The sequence below is a fragment of the Cyprinodon tularosa genome, unplaced genomic scaffold (assembly GCF_016077235.1).
Source record: "Cyprinodon tularosa strain WSP-4 unplaced genomic scaffold, ASM1607723v1 ctg157, whole genome shotgun sequence".
Classification (NCBI taxonomy): Eukaryota; Metazoa; Chordata; class Actinopteri; order Cyprinodontiformes; family Cyprinodontidae; genus Cyprinodon; species Cyprinodon tularosa.
Genome location: NW_024038405.1, coordinates 1,063,144 through 1,077,936, shown reverse-complemented (window position 1 = coordinate 1,077,936; position 14,793 = coordinate 1,063,144). Strand labels below are relative to the sequence as shown.

Below are 14,793 nucleotides of genomic sequence, written 5' to 3'. Positions count from 1 at the left end.
GAGAAATTTACCTCTGCATTTAACCCATCCCCTTGGGGAGCAGCGTGCTGCCATTGTGCAGCGCCCGGGGAGCAGTGTGGGGTTTAAAGGTGTTGCTCAGGGATCCGGAGTGGCAGGCATGGGAGTGGAGCTTGAACTTAGAACCTCTGGAACCCAAACGCAATGCCCAAACCACTAGGCCACCACTCTCCTTGGCAAAAAAACCTGGTCTGACCTGTGGTGGCAAAATGCGTCACCTCTGTTCATCTATCAGGTTTATTAAGTAAGTTTTTCGGCCAGTGGGTAAGGGGTATTAGTACATTAGTTCTGATCCAGCGTTATGGTTTGCATGTGCCTTTTGATACAAAACCCTTTAGTGGATTCGATAATGTATATACAACAGGACAAACTGTGGAAAAACGTAACATTAAAAAAAATGTCTTTGTGTGGCATTTAACTCGATCCAAAACATAAAAATAAGAACCCACCTTGCTGACTTCTTTAGTTGATGTGTCATCTGTAAAGAAAAAAAAAGAGTGTGAACAAACAATGTAAGAAAGTATGTTTGAAAAATAAAATAAAAAGTAATTTTACTAATTTCAGTTTCTTTTAACTCCTACACTAATACCTTTTTTCATAAATATTAAACAAAATCTACATAAATAATATGTAAAATGTAATACAATTCTGACAGTTTGCTTTATTACTGAAGGTATTTGACTATTAACTGCTGTATGCCTTCACCTTTTTGAAAAAAAGATATTGTTTCAATGTGAATGTGAATTTAACTAGATCCCCAAAATTTAGATTTCTCCTTTTCCACTTTGAACCCCCAGCTGACCAATAGGAACACAGCACATTGGCATGAGAAGCAATATTTTAATGTGTCTAAAATACCGCAGATCATAAGCAAGCAAATCATAACTTACAATAGTTGATAATTAGAACTGTTTACAAACTTCGAATATCCCATAGATATAACTATGATGTGGTACAGAGGCCAATTTCTCTTGGCTCTTCTTCAAAATGGAAAAGATATGAGAATGAACCTTTTCAACAGGCTAAATACTGTGTTTTGATTCCTATTAGTCTGGAAAAGGCTACAAAAATGATCCGCTAACAAAAATCAACAACTGACAAACAAGGCTGGATAAAGAATCAGGTTTTCCTTCCCATCACAGATAACAAGAAGAATACTGATTTATTTATTTATTTATATTTTATTCTACCAGGGGGAAAAAAATCCATCAAGATTTTTAATCTCATAGGAGGAATTTTTTGCCAAGCAAAATATGAAATATAATAACAAGTAAATGGATTCACAAATAAAAATCAAGAATTTCTGCAGAAGACGTTTATTAGAATTGTACACTTGTCATTTGTGCAGCTAAACTCAACTTTAATATTTACTCAAGCTACTAGAAAAATGTTTTTACATTGAACCCATCATCTGATTTTCAAAAGAACTATTAAACTATACATAAAAAAATACAAATTTCTTATATATTGCAGATAGATGCAGAGAAAATACACTGAATTTGAGTTTAAGGATAACAGATGGTAGACAACTGCCAATGCAGGTCAACCAATAACCAACCTAGACAAACAATCCTAATACATTTTAAGCTTAAGATAAAAAAAATAATCATGTTTTTTCTTAAGATTAATAAATCTTAACAAAGATGTGAAGTGGCTATTTGAAAGTAGGGTGTTGGCTTCTTAGTAAATTAGCACAATGATAGCTTAAAATGAACTGACAGCAGAGCCTGCAAATTAGCAAAACCATATGAGGTTCTCCCAGCCGTATTTGGGTATCCAAAGGTTTGCAATAAAAGCAAAAAGTAATGAATTTGCAATATTTCACAAAAATGACTCATATGAATTATTTCAGTTTTTTTTTTTTACTGAAGAAAAAAAACAACAACTTTTAATGCCAAAACTGACATTTTGGGGGTTCAAAGTTTGGAAAATATACAAAAACAAGTTGGGTATAGTTAAAACTAAATTTTATAGCAATCCATTAAACATTATTGGGACATTTCTTCATTAGCATTAATTTATATGGCCATCTTAAAAGACTTTTTTTGCAATGCAGGCAAACAAGTGAGGCCCTAAAGAGAGTGACCAATGAGAAAGAAAAACAAATGAAGTATCAAAAACACTTAAGAAAATTTTATTTAACTGAAAAACACTATGTAGGACTATAAAAATATTTAACAAGAAAAAAAGAGAAGCACATAATGTAAAACAAAGTCTTCTGTTTTCAAGAATAACACTCCATAAAGTCCAAACTATAGTAAAACCAGATTATAACATATAACTCAGATCTTAACATGTTTTTGTGTTCAAAGTAATTGCGTGTGAAGAAAACTTCTTCTGCTTCATAAACTAAGTGCTGTGGTTTAAAGCTACTTTTTAATGCTAACTGCTAAAACATGCTTCCCAGTGCTCAGGTCTCTCCCACATAGCTTTCGGTCTGAGGTAGGGATGAGCTGAAAGCGTCACACCTCACAGACACAGACTTAAAGCGACAATAAGGGTATTTCTTTAACAGCTTTTTCACAACAAAGATTTGTATATTGTGGTGGATAGGGGAAACCCAGGTTTACTAGATCACATCATCCACAGATGAACAGCTAGAGTGTTCCCCAACATAGAAATCAATTGGCCTCACCGGTAGAGAATAAAATCATATCTTTGCATTGGCATACTGTCAACATGTTTCATCATGGTGATATCATCCATCCTATAAAAGCAATTTGTTATAAACTTTCTGTAAAACCTATGGAGGAGTGATTCATTAATCCTTGTGCTAAAAGTAATTGCTTCACCCATGTCTCTGACTCAGAAAACCTTTCTGACCTGGAGTGTAGTTTACTGTTTTCAGCTGTTGTGTTTTGATAAGATTCATATATATAGAAAAAGATAATTTGTTAAATGAGAGTCAGCTTGGGTTTCGAAAAAACAGGTCCACAGCCTTGGTGTTAATGAAAATCACAGAGCATATCACCACAGCGATTGAAAAATAAACAAAGCGCTATTTATCGACTTAAAAAAAGCCTTTGACACCATAAACCATAATATTGTGTTAAAAGAATTAAATATTAAATATTACAATCTATATTATTTGCTGATGACACAATTTTTTTTCATGTCAGTAAAATAATTTGAAGCACATGAGTGAAATAACTGAAAAAAATGAATGTTAAAAATAAAGGATCTGTTTGATAAAAACAAATTATCACTCACTGTAGCAAGAAACAAAACTGCAAATTAGAAGTGGATATCCTTTTGTCTTTATACTGGCAAAATACGGAAGGTTTTCTCATTTGAGATTTTTGGGTGTGACACTGAAAGAAAAATTCAACTGGTAATCCCATGTACACTGTATAAAAAGAAATTATGTAAAAATAATGCCATCCTTCATAAAGTAAATTTTTTTTTTAATTGTATAGCACTGAGGCTTTTATATTGCACAATAATACTTCCTTATTTTATTTATTTAAGTTTGGGGAAAGATACACAACTACTATCCAACCTTTGATAATAATTCAAAAAAAGCAATACAAATTACTAACAAAACTTATAGAAGAGAACGTACATCAGTTATTTATACAATCAAAACAATTATAATAACAAGACCTTATAAAATTGCAAACATTAATCATAATTATAAAGCAAGAAATTCTCTTTTGCCTCAAACAGTACAAAGTATGTTTCTAGTTAAACCCAAATTCATCCAGTAATAGAAAACGTAACTTTTGTCATTGCTTCGGTTCTGTTTAAGCTTTCTCTTTGAGTTTTCATTTTTTAAAATTTTCATTGTGTGTTATTTTTTTATTGTATTTGAGTTCTTAGGTATTTCTTGTTCGCCCTCTGTTGCCCTCCTGTGTCAGTCTCCTTCCCCCTAGCTCCCTTCTAGATTCGTCTGTCCACACCTGCTTCCAATCTGCTGATTAGCCTGGTCTTTTTTTCTGTCTCCCATATTTACACCTCCTATTCAGTTACTATTTGCTGGTTCATTGTCATCTCTTTGCCCTTCTTGTGAGTATTCCTGGTTTTCAGTATTTTGTGAATTTATGTTTTTGAATTTTTGCTTCTGCTGCCACCTTTTATATTATATCTGCAAGAAACCACCATTTGCATTTAGTTTCCTCCTCTCTAACCCCCTCCCAACCTGACAGCTTTAATCTCCCTTTTGACAGAACGACCCAAAAGCAGATGGGTATCTCCATGTTTGGAGTCAAACTGTGGAAATAATATAAAAAACTCCTCATCTGTTTATCAATTTAAATTGATAATTAATTATTATATGCTGCTATAGAATATGTAACATAAGAAATACATGTAACTTTGATTTTTTTTTTGTCAAAACATGACATGCCTGTGTGGCTTGAAGTTATATTGTAAATTGCAAATCAGACCATCTTTTATATTCTGTTTTTTGTATGTAGAAAGGGGCATATATTTTGTGCTCCTTTTCATTCATATAAACAACATACAATGTGAAGCTATTCATGGAAAAACCTTTAAAAAAATAAGCAAATGACATGACTGAAATAAAATAATGATTATAATGATAATGATTGATTTAGTGACAGTAACACAAGTTTCAATCAGTCCCAATGTTTCTGCAATGTCTTGAATCTCTGCAAACATGCAGCTCGAGTGGCTTTCTATAATCTTTGGTTCAACAGCGCACCAAACAGAAACTGCTGGGGCTCATTGGTCATGTTTCATATGAAAACTACAATGCATAAAGCTTAGAAATACAAGTTAAAGGGCTGCCCTGAGTTCTTACTTGTCTGAATCGAGCCCCCTCAACATGTGAAGTATTTTTACAGCCAGCCAGATTGTTTGTTATTTTACACATTCCTCCAGTACACTATGAGTTTCCTAACTTAGCCATGAGACTTATTTTAGAGTGAACCCCTGGCCAGGCGTGACGTCAATCAAAGGATAGAAATCTGCACTTGAAAAAGATTTCAAATCCCTTTATAAAGCAAAGCGTTTCTTTTAGACACAACCTTTCCTGACTTCTAGAGGTTTAAATATTTCAGACACAGATGTCTTCGAAGAGTAAATCTGACCAAACTAGTGTCTGGGAAGTAATTAGAGCACAAAACTGAGGAGTAGGAATAATAAGACCAGCATAATGATGTAAATTGCTGTATGGTGTGTGCATGATTATCATATAGGAGGATATACATTATTTAATTTGACATAAGCACTATTAACAATGGCAGAGAACCATGTTGACTCCTCTTGCATGAATAGCATCATTTCTAGAAGCGCCTCCAAGTCTTAGCAACCTAGCAGGGAAGCAAAAAATTCTCCCTTACTCCATTTTGTTAAAAAAACGAATTCTTTTTTTTTTCTAGGTGTCCATCTAGTTCACAGATATTTCAACTAAAAGTAGAGCTAAAAAAAAACAGCTAAAGAATTTAACAAACTTTGGCCTTGGGGTTACAGTGTTAATAAACAGCAAACCAGCCCGATCTTTCTGTTCTCAGCAGCAGCCAGGAACATGTTTGGACAGCATGTCTGGACCTTTACATCCACTATACATGCATTCAAGCAAAATCAGAATTGTTCAGAACACAACTGACTGACAGGAAATTCCCATTTTTAATATGGTGCTTATGTGCCCTCCTTTTTTTTGCTACCCTGGGAAGCTGCCCGTATGGCTTACACTAAAAACACTACATGTTGAGAAAAAGGAGAGTTTAAATATATCTATTTTGACCATAAAGTAAATAAAGATCTCTATCAAAACACAGCCGGAAATGTAATAACTACTGCTTATTTTGATAGGTGTCTAGTGCAGATTAGTTTGACTTAAAATAAATGAACAGAGCCTCCATCTCTGTGGCGTTTGGTTGCAAAAGCAATAGTGAAGATACCTGGTTAACCACAAACTACGAGCACCAGGGTTTTCCCTTCTTAGTCGCAACACCATCGAGCCTGCCTTTTCCACAAGGCTGTTCTAAGGATCCCCCCCTTCTCCTCTCATCCTTCAGTCAGAGCAAAGTTAATAAGAGAAGACAGCACTATGTCTGCATGTTGTGCCGATCAGACCCTTACATACACTCATAAGGATGAAATTAATTTTTTTTATGGTTCTAACAATGAACCAGAGAGACCATTTTCCAATCCCTTATGGAGTTTAACATGTAAACAACTAACCTGAAAAATAAGAATTTTCCTAAAAGTTTGATGGACGCATATTCAGACTGATCGAAGGTAAACATGCAGGAAAATTTGCATGTACACAACTTTCATAACTGCACAAGCTGCAGAGAAACACAATCTTTTTTGTTTTGATCATCGAGGTTCTAGCTTTGGTCTAGCTGAATATTAAAACACTTGTATCAGGAACGCCATGGTGTACACTTTAAAGCATAGTCCATGCATAGCTCATACATTTTCAATTGGGAACAAAGGACAACCACTAATCTCTATGTTATCTAAAATGCAAAGACTTTGATCTAAAGTTTGGTCAATGCTCGAGACCAATTTATGTAAGTGGTAACCAATCCAATTCAGATTAACAGAAGTGATCAAATATGTGGCAAAACTTTGTCTGTGAAAAAAAAAATGCATCTGATTACTCTGCAACTTGATGAGATGTTTCAGCTAATACAGAAACACACTTTATGGATTTATTTAAAAGTATAATAATGACTGCTAATCTGCATTTCAGAAACTGCACAATCAATTGAAAGATTTACACTTCTTTATAAATCTTTCCATTTCTGTGAAGTTGTCTGTTCTCGATTTCCACTGTGGAAATAAAGCTAATAAAATGCATCATTAATAGCTCCATTGATGCTAATAATGAGTTTATGTGGAATTATAACATACACAGCATGTTTTACTATATAAGGCAGGCATTTTAACAGCTGAATGGTTCTTACTCACTATACATTTTCCAGTTGTAATATACAAAACCTCTTGTCCCTTGGAACCACAAAGCTGAATCCCCTGAGGGTGTTTAAATGTGAGCCGTCGTGCAGAAACAGCTGCCTGCTTGGATAATACCCAAAACGTTTCTTTAAGCTATGCATACACAGGTATGCACATTTTGCAGTGGGTACGGGCCCAGCGTGGTCCGCAAAATAGCATTGCTTCTGGAAACCAGTAAGCTAGAATTTCTTGTTTAATGTTTTTTGCATGTCAAAATGTTGACATACCTTTCTTTCTCCACCTGTATAAAAGTGGGAGGATAAATTACAATTTTCTCATTCTACTCAACGAGAACAACATCTGAGTTTCGTCAGTGTTACTGGATTAACCCCAGAGGGGCCGCTAGTCTTCGGGGTTTAGGCCTCGGGTGTATGTGCAGATCTGAGAGTTGACCATCATTTAAAGCACTAAGCCAATGCAACCGTCTGTTAAATCCAGCCCATATTTTTACAGACCTGTTGGTGCTTTCAGTAAATACAAGAGAAAAGCAGCGACATGTACCTAGAAAACATCCAATCTACACACACAATAGTGAGCGGTAAACAGAGTGGGGTATAATGTGTGTTATCTCCAGAGGGCCTTGGAGTATGAACTTCTTTATGGCAAAAACTTCTGATGAACTTGATTAACTTATGCTGAAGCATTTATGAAGTATGTGTCGCATTAGACTTCTTTAAAATTTATTACACTACTACTTTCTCCAGCTTGCTTTGTCCAAGATGTCTACATTAACAAACAAAAGTGAAAAGATACTAAAACTGATATTGCAATGATTTTTTAAATACAAGTTTTTACAATTTGGGCCTGTTATAGATCCATTTAAACTGTTCTCTAAAAGCAAAATTATATCTGCTTTCTTTTATTGGTTTGAGGGACAAAGGCACGTATGGTGTATCTACTCCAGCCTAATGATCAATAATTACATGTGGTGATAAACGTCCCAAGCAGAGAATATGAGCATCTCAATGCATATATTCAATGTTTCACAGGTAGAATAACCTCTCAGGGAGTTAGGTCTAATGTGCACAATGCTTAATGGGAGATTTATTGATCTGCTGCCACAGATCCACAGAGTCCCACAGGATGGTTAACTAGAAGTGACTCAGCGGTCAACACCTTGTGGCTGACCTGCATTGACCTGCTTGTTGCCATGTGGCTATCAAAAGCAAAGCAGGTGACTTGTGTAACACAAGATATCAAGATGGCTGTCCTACCATTTAGATGCTTTTATTTAGACATTTATGAAAGAGTTGAAATTGTTAATCCGGACATATGAGCTGAAAAAAAAAGTAAAATGATTTGATGTTTAATTTTTACACGCATTATAAGAGGGAGGTTTAAAACAAATGTATAACAAGTAGAAAAATAAAGACCAAATTTCTGCAGACACTAGCATCTTGTTTTTTTGGGTGTTTTTTGTGTGTGTTTGAAGTAGCATCAACTTATTCCTTTCTTGGGTGCTTCCACCGGATGGAAAGCCCTGCAGGTGAGCCAACTCTCTTATCAGAGCCATGAGCCTCTGCTACACAAAACCAGCATGTGTGCTTGTGACCAGCCTCTAAATACATCTCAGGAAACGGTATCAGCTGTTAAAAGGTTCGGCCCAGTTTTTTTTTTCCCCTCTGGCATTAAAACAAAAAAAAAGAGAAAAGAATAGCAATTTACTTTGCATATCCAGCTTTCATTACTCTACAATAAAATAGTTAATTAAAAGACTTTATAAAGACTCTGTTGTGTTTTTTTTTTTTCTAAACAATGCTTTTCTTACCCCCCCAGTTACTCTACATTGAATCTAAAAACAATAAAAGTCAATTTTCCAAATGCAGATTATTAAATTTTACCCAACAGCTTCACCTTTATGAGCCTTTGAACAGAGGGAGATACTGTATATTTCCTCTTTGAACTTATTTCTGTTTGCAGAAAAGCAACATCTGAGTATCCAGGGGCTTCTGGATGGACGTAGCAAAGGGATTGGGAATAATTAATTATCCCAAGATACATCAATTGACAAAGTAAACAGTGACACAATATATATGGTCTGTAATGTTCTCTTAAGCAGTCTAAGTCATATTTTAAAGAGGGAAAAAAAAGAATCTTAACTAAAAAATATAATATAACAGTATGAGGATATTTTTTTTTGTAAAAGCTCAATATTAATACAGATTACTATCTATAAAAGTGCATAAATATAGAGACTTTGTATAGACTGTAATACAACCTTTGAAAGAACACACATAACAGCAAAAAACTGGTGTGTGCATGCAGAGAGAAACTGATTTATATAATCCAATGTTGTCCGTCACATGATAAGTGAGAACAAGCCCGGCTGCAGGGATTGCTTCCAGGAAGCAGTGGTTATCTCAGTGACGATCACATGATGACAAGTCCTCCTGCTCCTCCTTCTGCTGCTACACTCATAAAAATATAAGATCAATCACTATAATGCCTGGCCTCTAAATAATAATGCATAAAGACATATTTGCTTTATATTGGTGTACTCCCGTCAGGGTCCCTAAGAATTGAAGCAATCACACTCATACTACAAATAAAAAAAATATATTCAATATTTTCAAATCATATATTTCTGTCATCAGCTCAGAACACTGACCCTTTACGCTGTTTGAGGAACCAGAAATTAGATTTGAGTTAGTGCTTATGGCCACTGAGAGGAAGCAACAGAGACCCTTCAGAGTGGAGCCGAACGGTCTGCTCATCATAGTCTAACAGAGGAAGCACACTCAGTAATAATTTTTCAGTGATGTACAGAGAAGCAGATGGCACAATGTTAGAGCTTCTGGATTTATTAAATTTTTACAAAAAAAAATAAATAATTGTTTTTATCCTGAATAAAAAGGACATATATGTTTTTTATCGGTCATATATAGCCATTATATACATATATTACATCTCATGTATGGTTTCATTACATGTATCCGCTATTGATATTAACATTTTTATGTATTTATATGGTAACAACAACTAAGAAGTTAATTTTTCCTTAATCACCTCTAAGCAATGACCAGCTGAATGTATGGATGTGAAAAAAATTACAACAAAGATTCATCACAGAAAGGCATGAAAATATTCTAAATGATGTTCTAATATCTTCTTATATTCTACTTCTTAAAAAAAAATTTCAGCAGGTTAAAATCCACAATTTTCCAGTTTAGGCAGTACAGAATAAGCAGGATATTATGCACATTTTAGCAGGGACCTGCAATGTTGCCTTGCAGAAAGACTGTCCTGTGTTTGATTCCTGTCTTTTTTGACCTCTTTTTTTCCTCTCTGGGTACATTTATATTCGGCTATTTACTTGGCTAATTTTGCACCAATTTTAAATATAAATAACGAAATATCCTCAACTGGTATAGCAGTTGTATTTCTCCAAATTTATTTTGAGTATTTTTACGCATTACACAAACTTGGAAAGAATTAATTAAATTAGTTTAATGTTGTTTTATCTCATATGTGGTGAGATTCATTAAAAATCCATAGACTAAATGTTATATATGTTCCTTTTGCTTAAGAAAAGTACAAACACAGTTTATATATAATATGTCAAAAGTCACCTGAACCATTATTAATGCAGTTATTTATTAACTAAATTTATTGACTCATTTGAAACCATCAGGTTTAAAAAACATTTTGGCATTTATATTTTAAGTCACACTTTATAATAAATTGAAAGTAAAAAGTAAAAATAAACTTTTGAAGCTGTTTAACCCTAGTAAGTATTAGGGCCACACATGAAGAGAAAAAATATTTTTGCCATGACGAGATTAAACTCGACATGTCGACTTTAAAGTCGACATGTCGACATTAAACTCGCCATTTCGAGAATAAAGTTGATATATCGTGGCGACTTTAATCTCGACATTCCAAAGTTTGGAGAAAAGAGCAACCGCGCTCCACAGCTGCAGTCTGCATTTTAAGAGTGAAGGTAGTCTTTGACGTGCTGCAACTGTATAATCATCACAGCAAGCGGTGGCCTACCAATAATAACGTAACGTCTTTCCCTATGCTTACCCAGGCTCGCAGTTCTGAATTTGAGAACATGTCAGTCATTTCAACTTTATTCTCGAAATGGCGAGTTTAAAGTCGACAGAGCGAGTTTAAAGTCGACACGTCGAGATTAAACTCAACATGACATTTCAACTTTATTCTCGAAATGTTGAGTTTAATGTCGACATGTCGACTTTAAAGTTGACATGTCGAGTTTAATCTCGTAATGGCAAAAATATTTTTTCTCTTCATGTGTGGCCCTAATACTCCGTCGTAGGTTTCTGTGGAAACTTTCATACACTCGATTTAAATAATCACTTTACCTGCACATGTGCAGATCTGGTCCATCTTCTTCATTCCATTTATAATTGTTTAGATAATGTTAATACCTACTTGAATTTAAATCAAAGTAGACCTATGAGTCATCATTCATTATGTTACATGAAAAATTTCACTGTCTCTGAAATAATGTTGTAGATAAGTTATTACAGGAACTTTTTTTGTGCGTTTCATTCATGAATCAATCCTGCATGTCCTAGTTTTATCCTGTTCGTCTTTCTGGACACTAAGGCTGTGTCCAAATGTTTGCCCTAAACCCTTTAATCACTATGTAGAGCAGGGACTTAATAGTGAACTAAGTTAACTGACTGTTAGTACTCATGATCACTACTTTTTGCTCCCCGTCAGTCACGTGACTCCAGCTCCCTGCATGGTGCCCTCGCCATCTGTGATCTCTTTCAGAGATCACATAAATTTTTTATTTTACCTATATGTAGTAATTATTTTTTTTATCATATTTTTTCAATAAATCAACAGCTTTGAATTGTGAACCAGCATCAGTGGTTAGATTAAAATTAAAAATAGAGGTATGTTTTTATCACCCTTTCTAAATTCTGTCTGCATCCAAGCTTTCCTATAGCAAATAAAAAAACAGACACTGGAAAACTTAAACAATTAGGGAATCTTATTTCTAACAACTTAAAGAATTTAACATAAACATTCTTTAAACTTTGAATTACATGTCAGTCATATGATTAAATGTTATGAAATGTCCCGCTTACTGAAGCTTTCACATAAACTTAATTTATCCTCCTCGGTAACAGTCAGGGTTGCTAACAAGATGGTCTCCGTTTGGTATCAGTCAAATTAAATATGCGCTCATGGAGCACACAGGAAACTATTAAAAACAGAGTCCCAGACTCTAACAACCAGTCTCCCTACATGGCGGCAACAAATACAGAATACCTCATGCAGAAGGCAGCTCCAAAATGTGACAAAACTGTCCTATGCCAGTTTCCTCCTCCAGCACACCCTACGCCCCGAGCCAGCACAACCTCCTCACCACCACCACCATCCCAGCCCCTCCTCTGGGCCTCCTTCAGTAGGCTGCATGTCTCTGGAGGTCGCCTCTGACGTCAGCAGCTCAACTGGGCAGATTGCCAGCCCTGTGGGCCCTTGATGGATGTGGTTGGTCTAAGAAAAAGTCTGCTGTGTGTGGAGCGCGCGGCACAAACTAGATTCGTAGCGCTCAAACACATCTAATGACCCGTAAAGACCTTTCTTTCTCACTCTCTGTCTTCCATGTATAAAACTCCTACAATTAAAAGAAGCCACATGCAAAGTTGAGTTGTTTGAACTGCAGAAAGCCATGCAGCTCCTCCCTCCACCTTCAACCTTTCTGAAAGGTATTTTGGCCGATAAATCCTAACTTCGTATGCAGCTTACCAAAAGTCAAAGAGCGCAACATTTTTACAGAAATTACAACTGTGCCTCAGGAAAAATTTGAACCAAATCTACTCATCCAATTAGAATGTACAGTGATCCCGAGAGCTGCAGCCAGCATCACTGCATGTGTTGGTCTGTGTGTGGGACAGTTGTACCTGCAGGCCTGCTGCTGGTCTTCCTCTTCAGCCATCTGTCTAATGTCTCAGCACTCACGCTTTCCAACACAAACTCGTCCAGCATATGCGGGTGCAGTGAGAGGTAGGCCTTCACTTTTTCATCCGTCAAGCCTGAAAAAAAGCAACAACAAAAAAACACACTTGAAAACAAAGAAATTTAAAAAACAGTTGCATATCTGCTGGTTCTGGGATTATTATCACTAAACTCCTGACTGACAGATTGTAAGGCCCACTGAATAAAAAACAGCTGAAATCCAAGAAAAACTCTGAGAAGAGACACATACGATGCCTTGGAAAAGCATTCATAGCTTTCAGACATAACCAAATGGTCTCATATTTCAAACACTAATTACAAACCAACACAACCCCCAAAAAAACACTGTTCTTTACAAATTTAGACTAAATATTAAAGGTTATTGTCTTCCTGGAAGGTAAGTCTTCACCTCAATCTCAAGACTTTAATAGTTTCTTACAGGTTTTTCTTTCAGAACTACCCTATATTTAGCTTCAACCATTTTCCCATCAGCCCTGTCCCCACTGAAGAAAACCATTCCTTGTGGCCTGTGGCAAATAACAAATCAGCCTGCTTCCTTTCAATAAGAACTTTCTCCGTAACACCTTCGTAAATAAAGTCTTTATTTGTTGACTCCAAGGCGAACACCTGTCCTGTCAACAAATTATTTTAGCTAAGCTGTGCATCCCTTGCCCAGCCTGCTTGTGTCAGTCTATAAAGTATGAAACACAACAAAGCATAAAAAAATTCAAGAGTCATGAACACTTTTGTCAAGCAGTAAGAATGCACTTTGGCATAACCAAGTGAATCTTTGAACATGTAATCTGAAGAACTCTGTGTTGCAGGCAGCACGTCACTTAGCAAAAAGTAGTTTATTCAAGTGTACTAAAAATGCGCTAATTTCATACAATCAGGCAGTGCACTTAGAGTTTACTTATTCTAAACTATATTTCATATACTCATTAACTATACTATTGTTTACTTTATTGTTTACTAAAGTATACTTTAGTAAACTTAAAAATGTCCCAATTTAGTTCAAAGAAGTATTACTTTACTAATAATTCAAGTACACTAAAAGTACATTGTTCTGTACACTTTCTAAACTTATACTTTGACTGTATGATCTGGTTGAACTGTAAAGTGCCTTGAGATGACTTGTGTTGTGAATTGGCACTATATAAATAAACTGAATTGAATTGTATTGAATTAAGTATTCTTAATAGAATTTACTTCAAGTATACTACTTTTTGCTGGGTTTCATCAAAAACCTCCAACAGTAAGGCTAGCCCACTTATGTTTCCTGTAAAGCAACATCTCTGGGGAAAAGAGTCCAACAACACAAAGTTAATGATAAAGGAGGCTTCACATATGTTTAATAACCATTTAGGTTCTTGAGAGCTTGCTAGGTGCTGTAGTTTATGGTCTTTGTTTTCCATTAGTTACACCATCATTGGGAGACAGTCTTTTCAAAAGAACCACTGGCCTCTAAGAACCAGTGAAATCACACCCAGTAACAATTTCATATAGACTGTACATCAAAAATATTTACATCTTTATTTTTTAACTAATATCTGGTCCATGCACTATCAAGTGCATGCACTATAAGTCAAAATGCAAAAGCAGCCTATGTGTTCAAGAGATGTAGAAATTTTACCCGAATTGAAAGTGAAAAAAACATTTGGTCAAGTGCATTCAAATTTTTGTGTCAACACAACAATAACCTTAGGGAAGTAACTGTTGCTACTAGAGATGCCCTGATCCCATAGTGATATTGGAAATCATTCTGATATTACACAGAAATTGACCATATATACTGTATGTATACAGCTTGAAACTAAAATCTTCAAGAAACACTTCCATTTAAAGATTTTGTATGCAATTGGTTAATAATACATGAATCAGTTATATGTCATCTGATCAAACTTTTCTAGC

The 14,793-nt window shown here is 35.3% G+C and overlaps 1 protein-coding gene across 5 annotated transcripts in view; it reads right to left on the bottom strand.

The window, feature by feature from the left end:
- The window catches only part of pde10a (phosphodiesterase 10A), a 120,828-nt gene that overhangs the window by 22,688 nt on the left and 83,347 nt on the right, over positions 1-14,793 (bottom strand). For all 5 annotated transcript variants that reach the window (XM_038280158.1, XM_038280160.1, XM_038280159.1 and 2 more), the window contains exons 2-3: positions 12,828-12,959; positions 468-496 (exon numbers count right to left, since the gene is read on the bottom strand). In XM_038280158.1, coding sequence (XP_038136086.1) covers positions 468-496; positions 12,828-12,959 — 161 coding nt within the window. The remainder of the gene's footprint in view (positions 1-467; positions 497-12,827; positions 12,960-14,793) is intronic.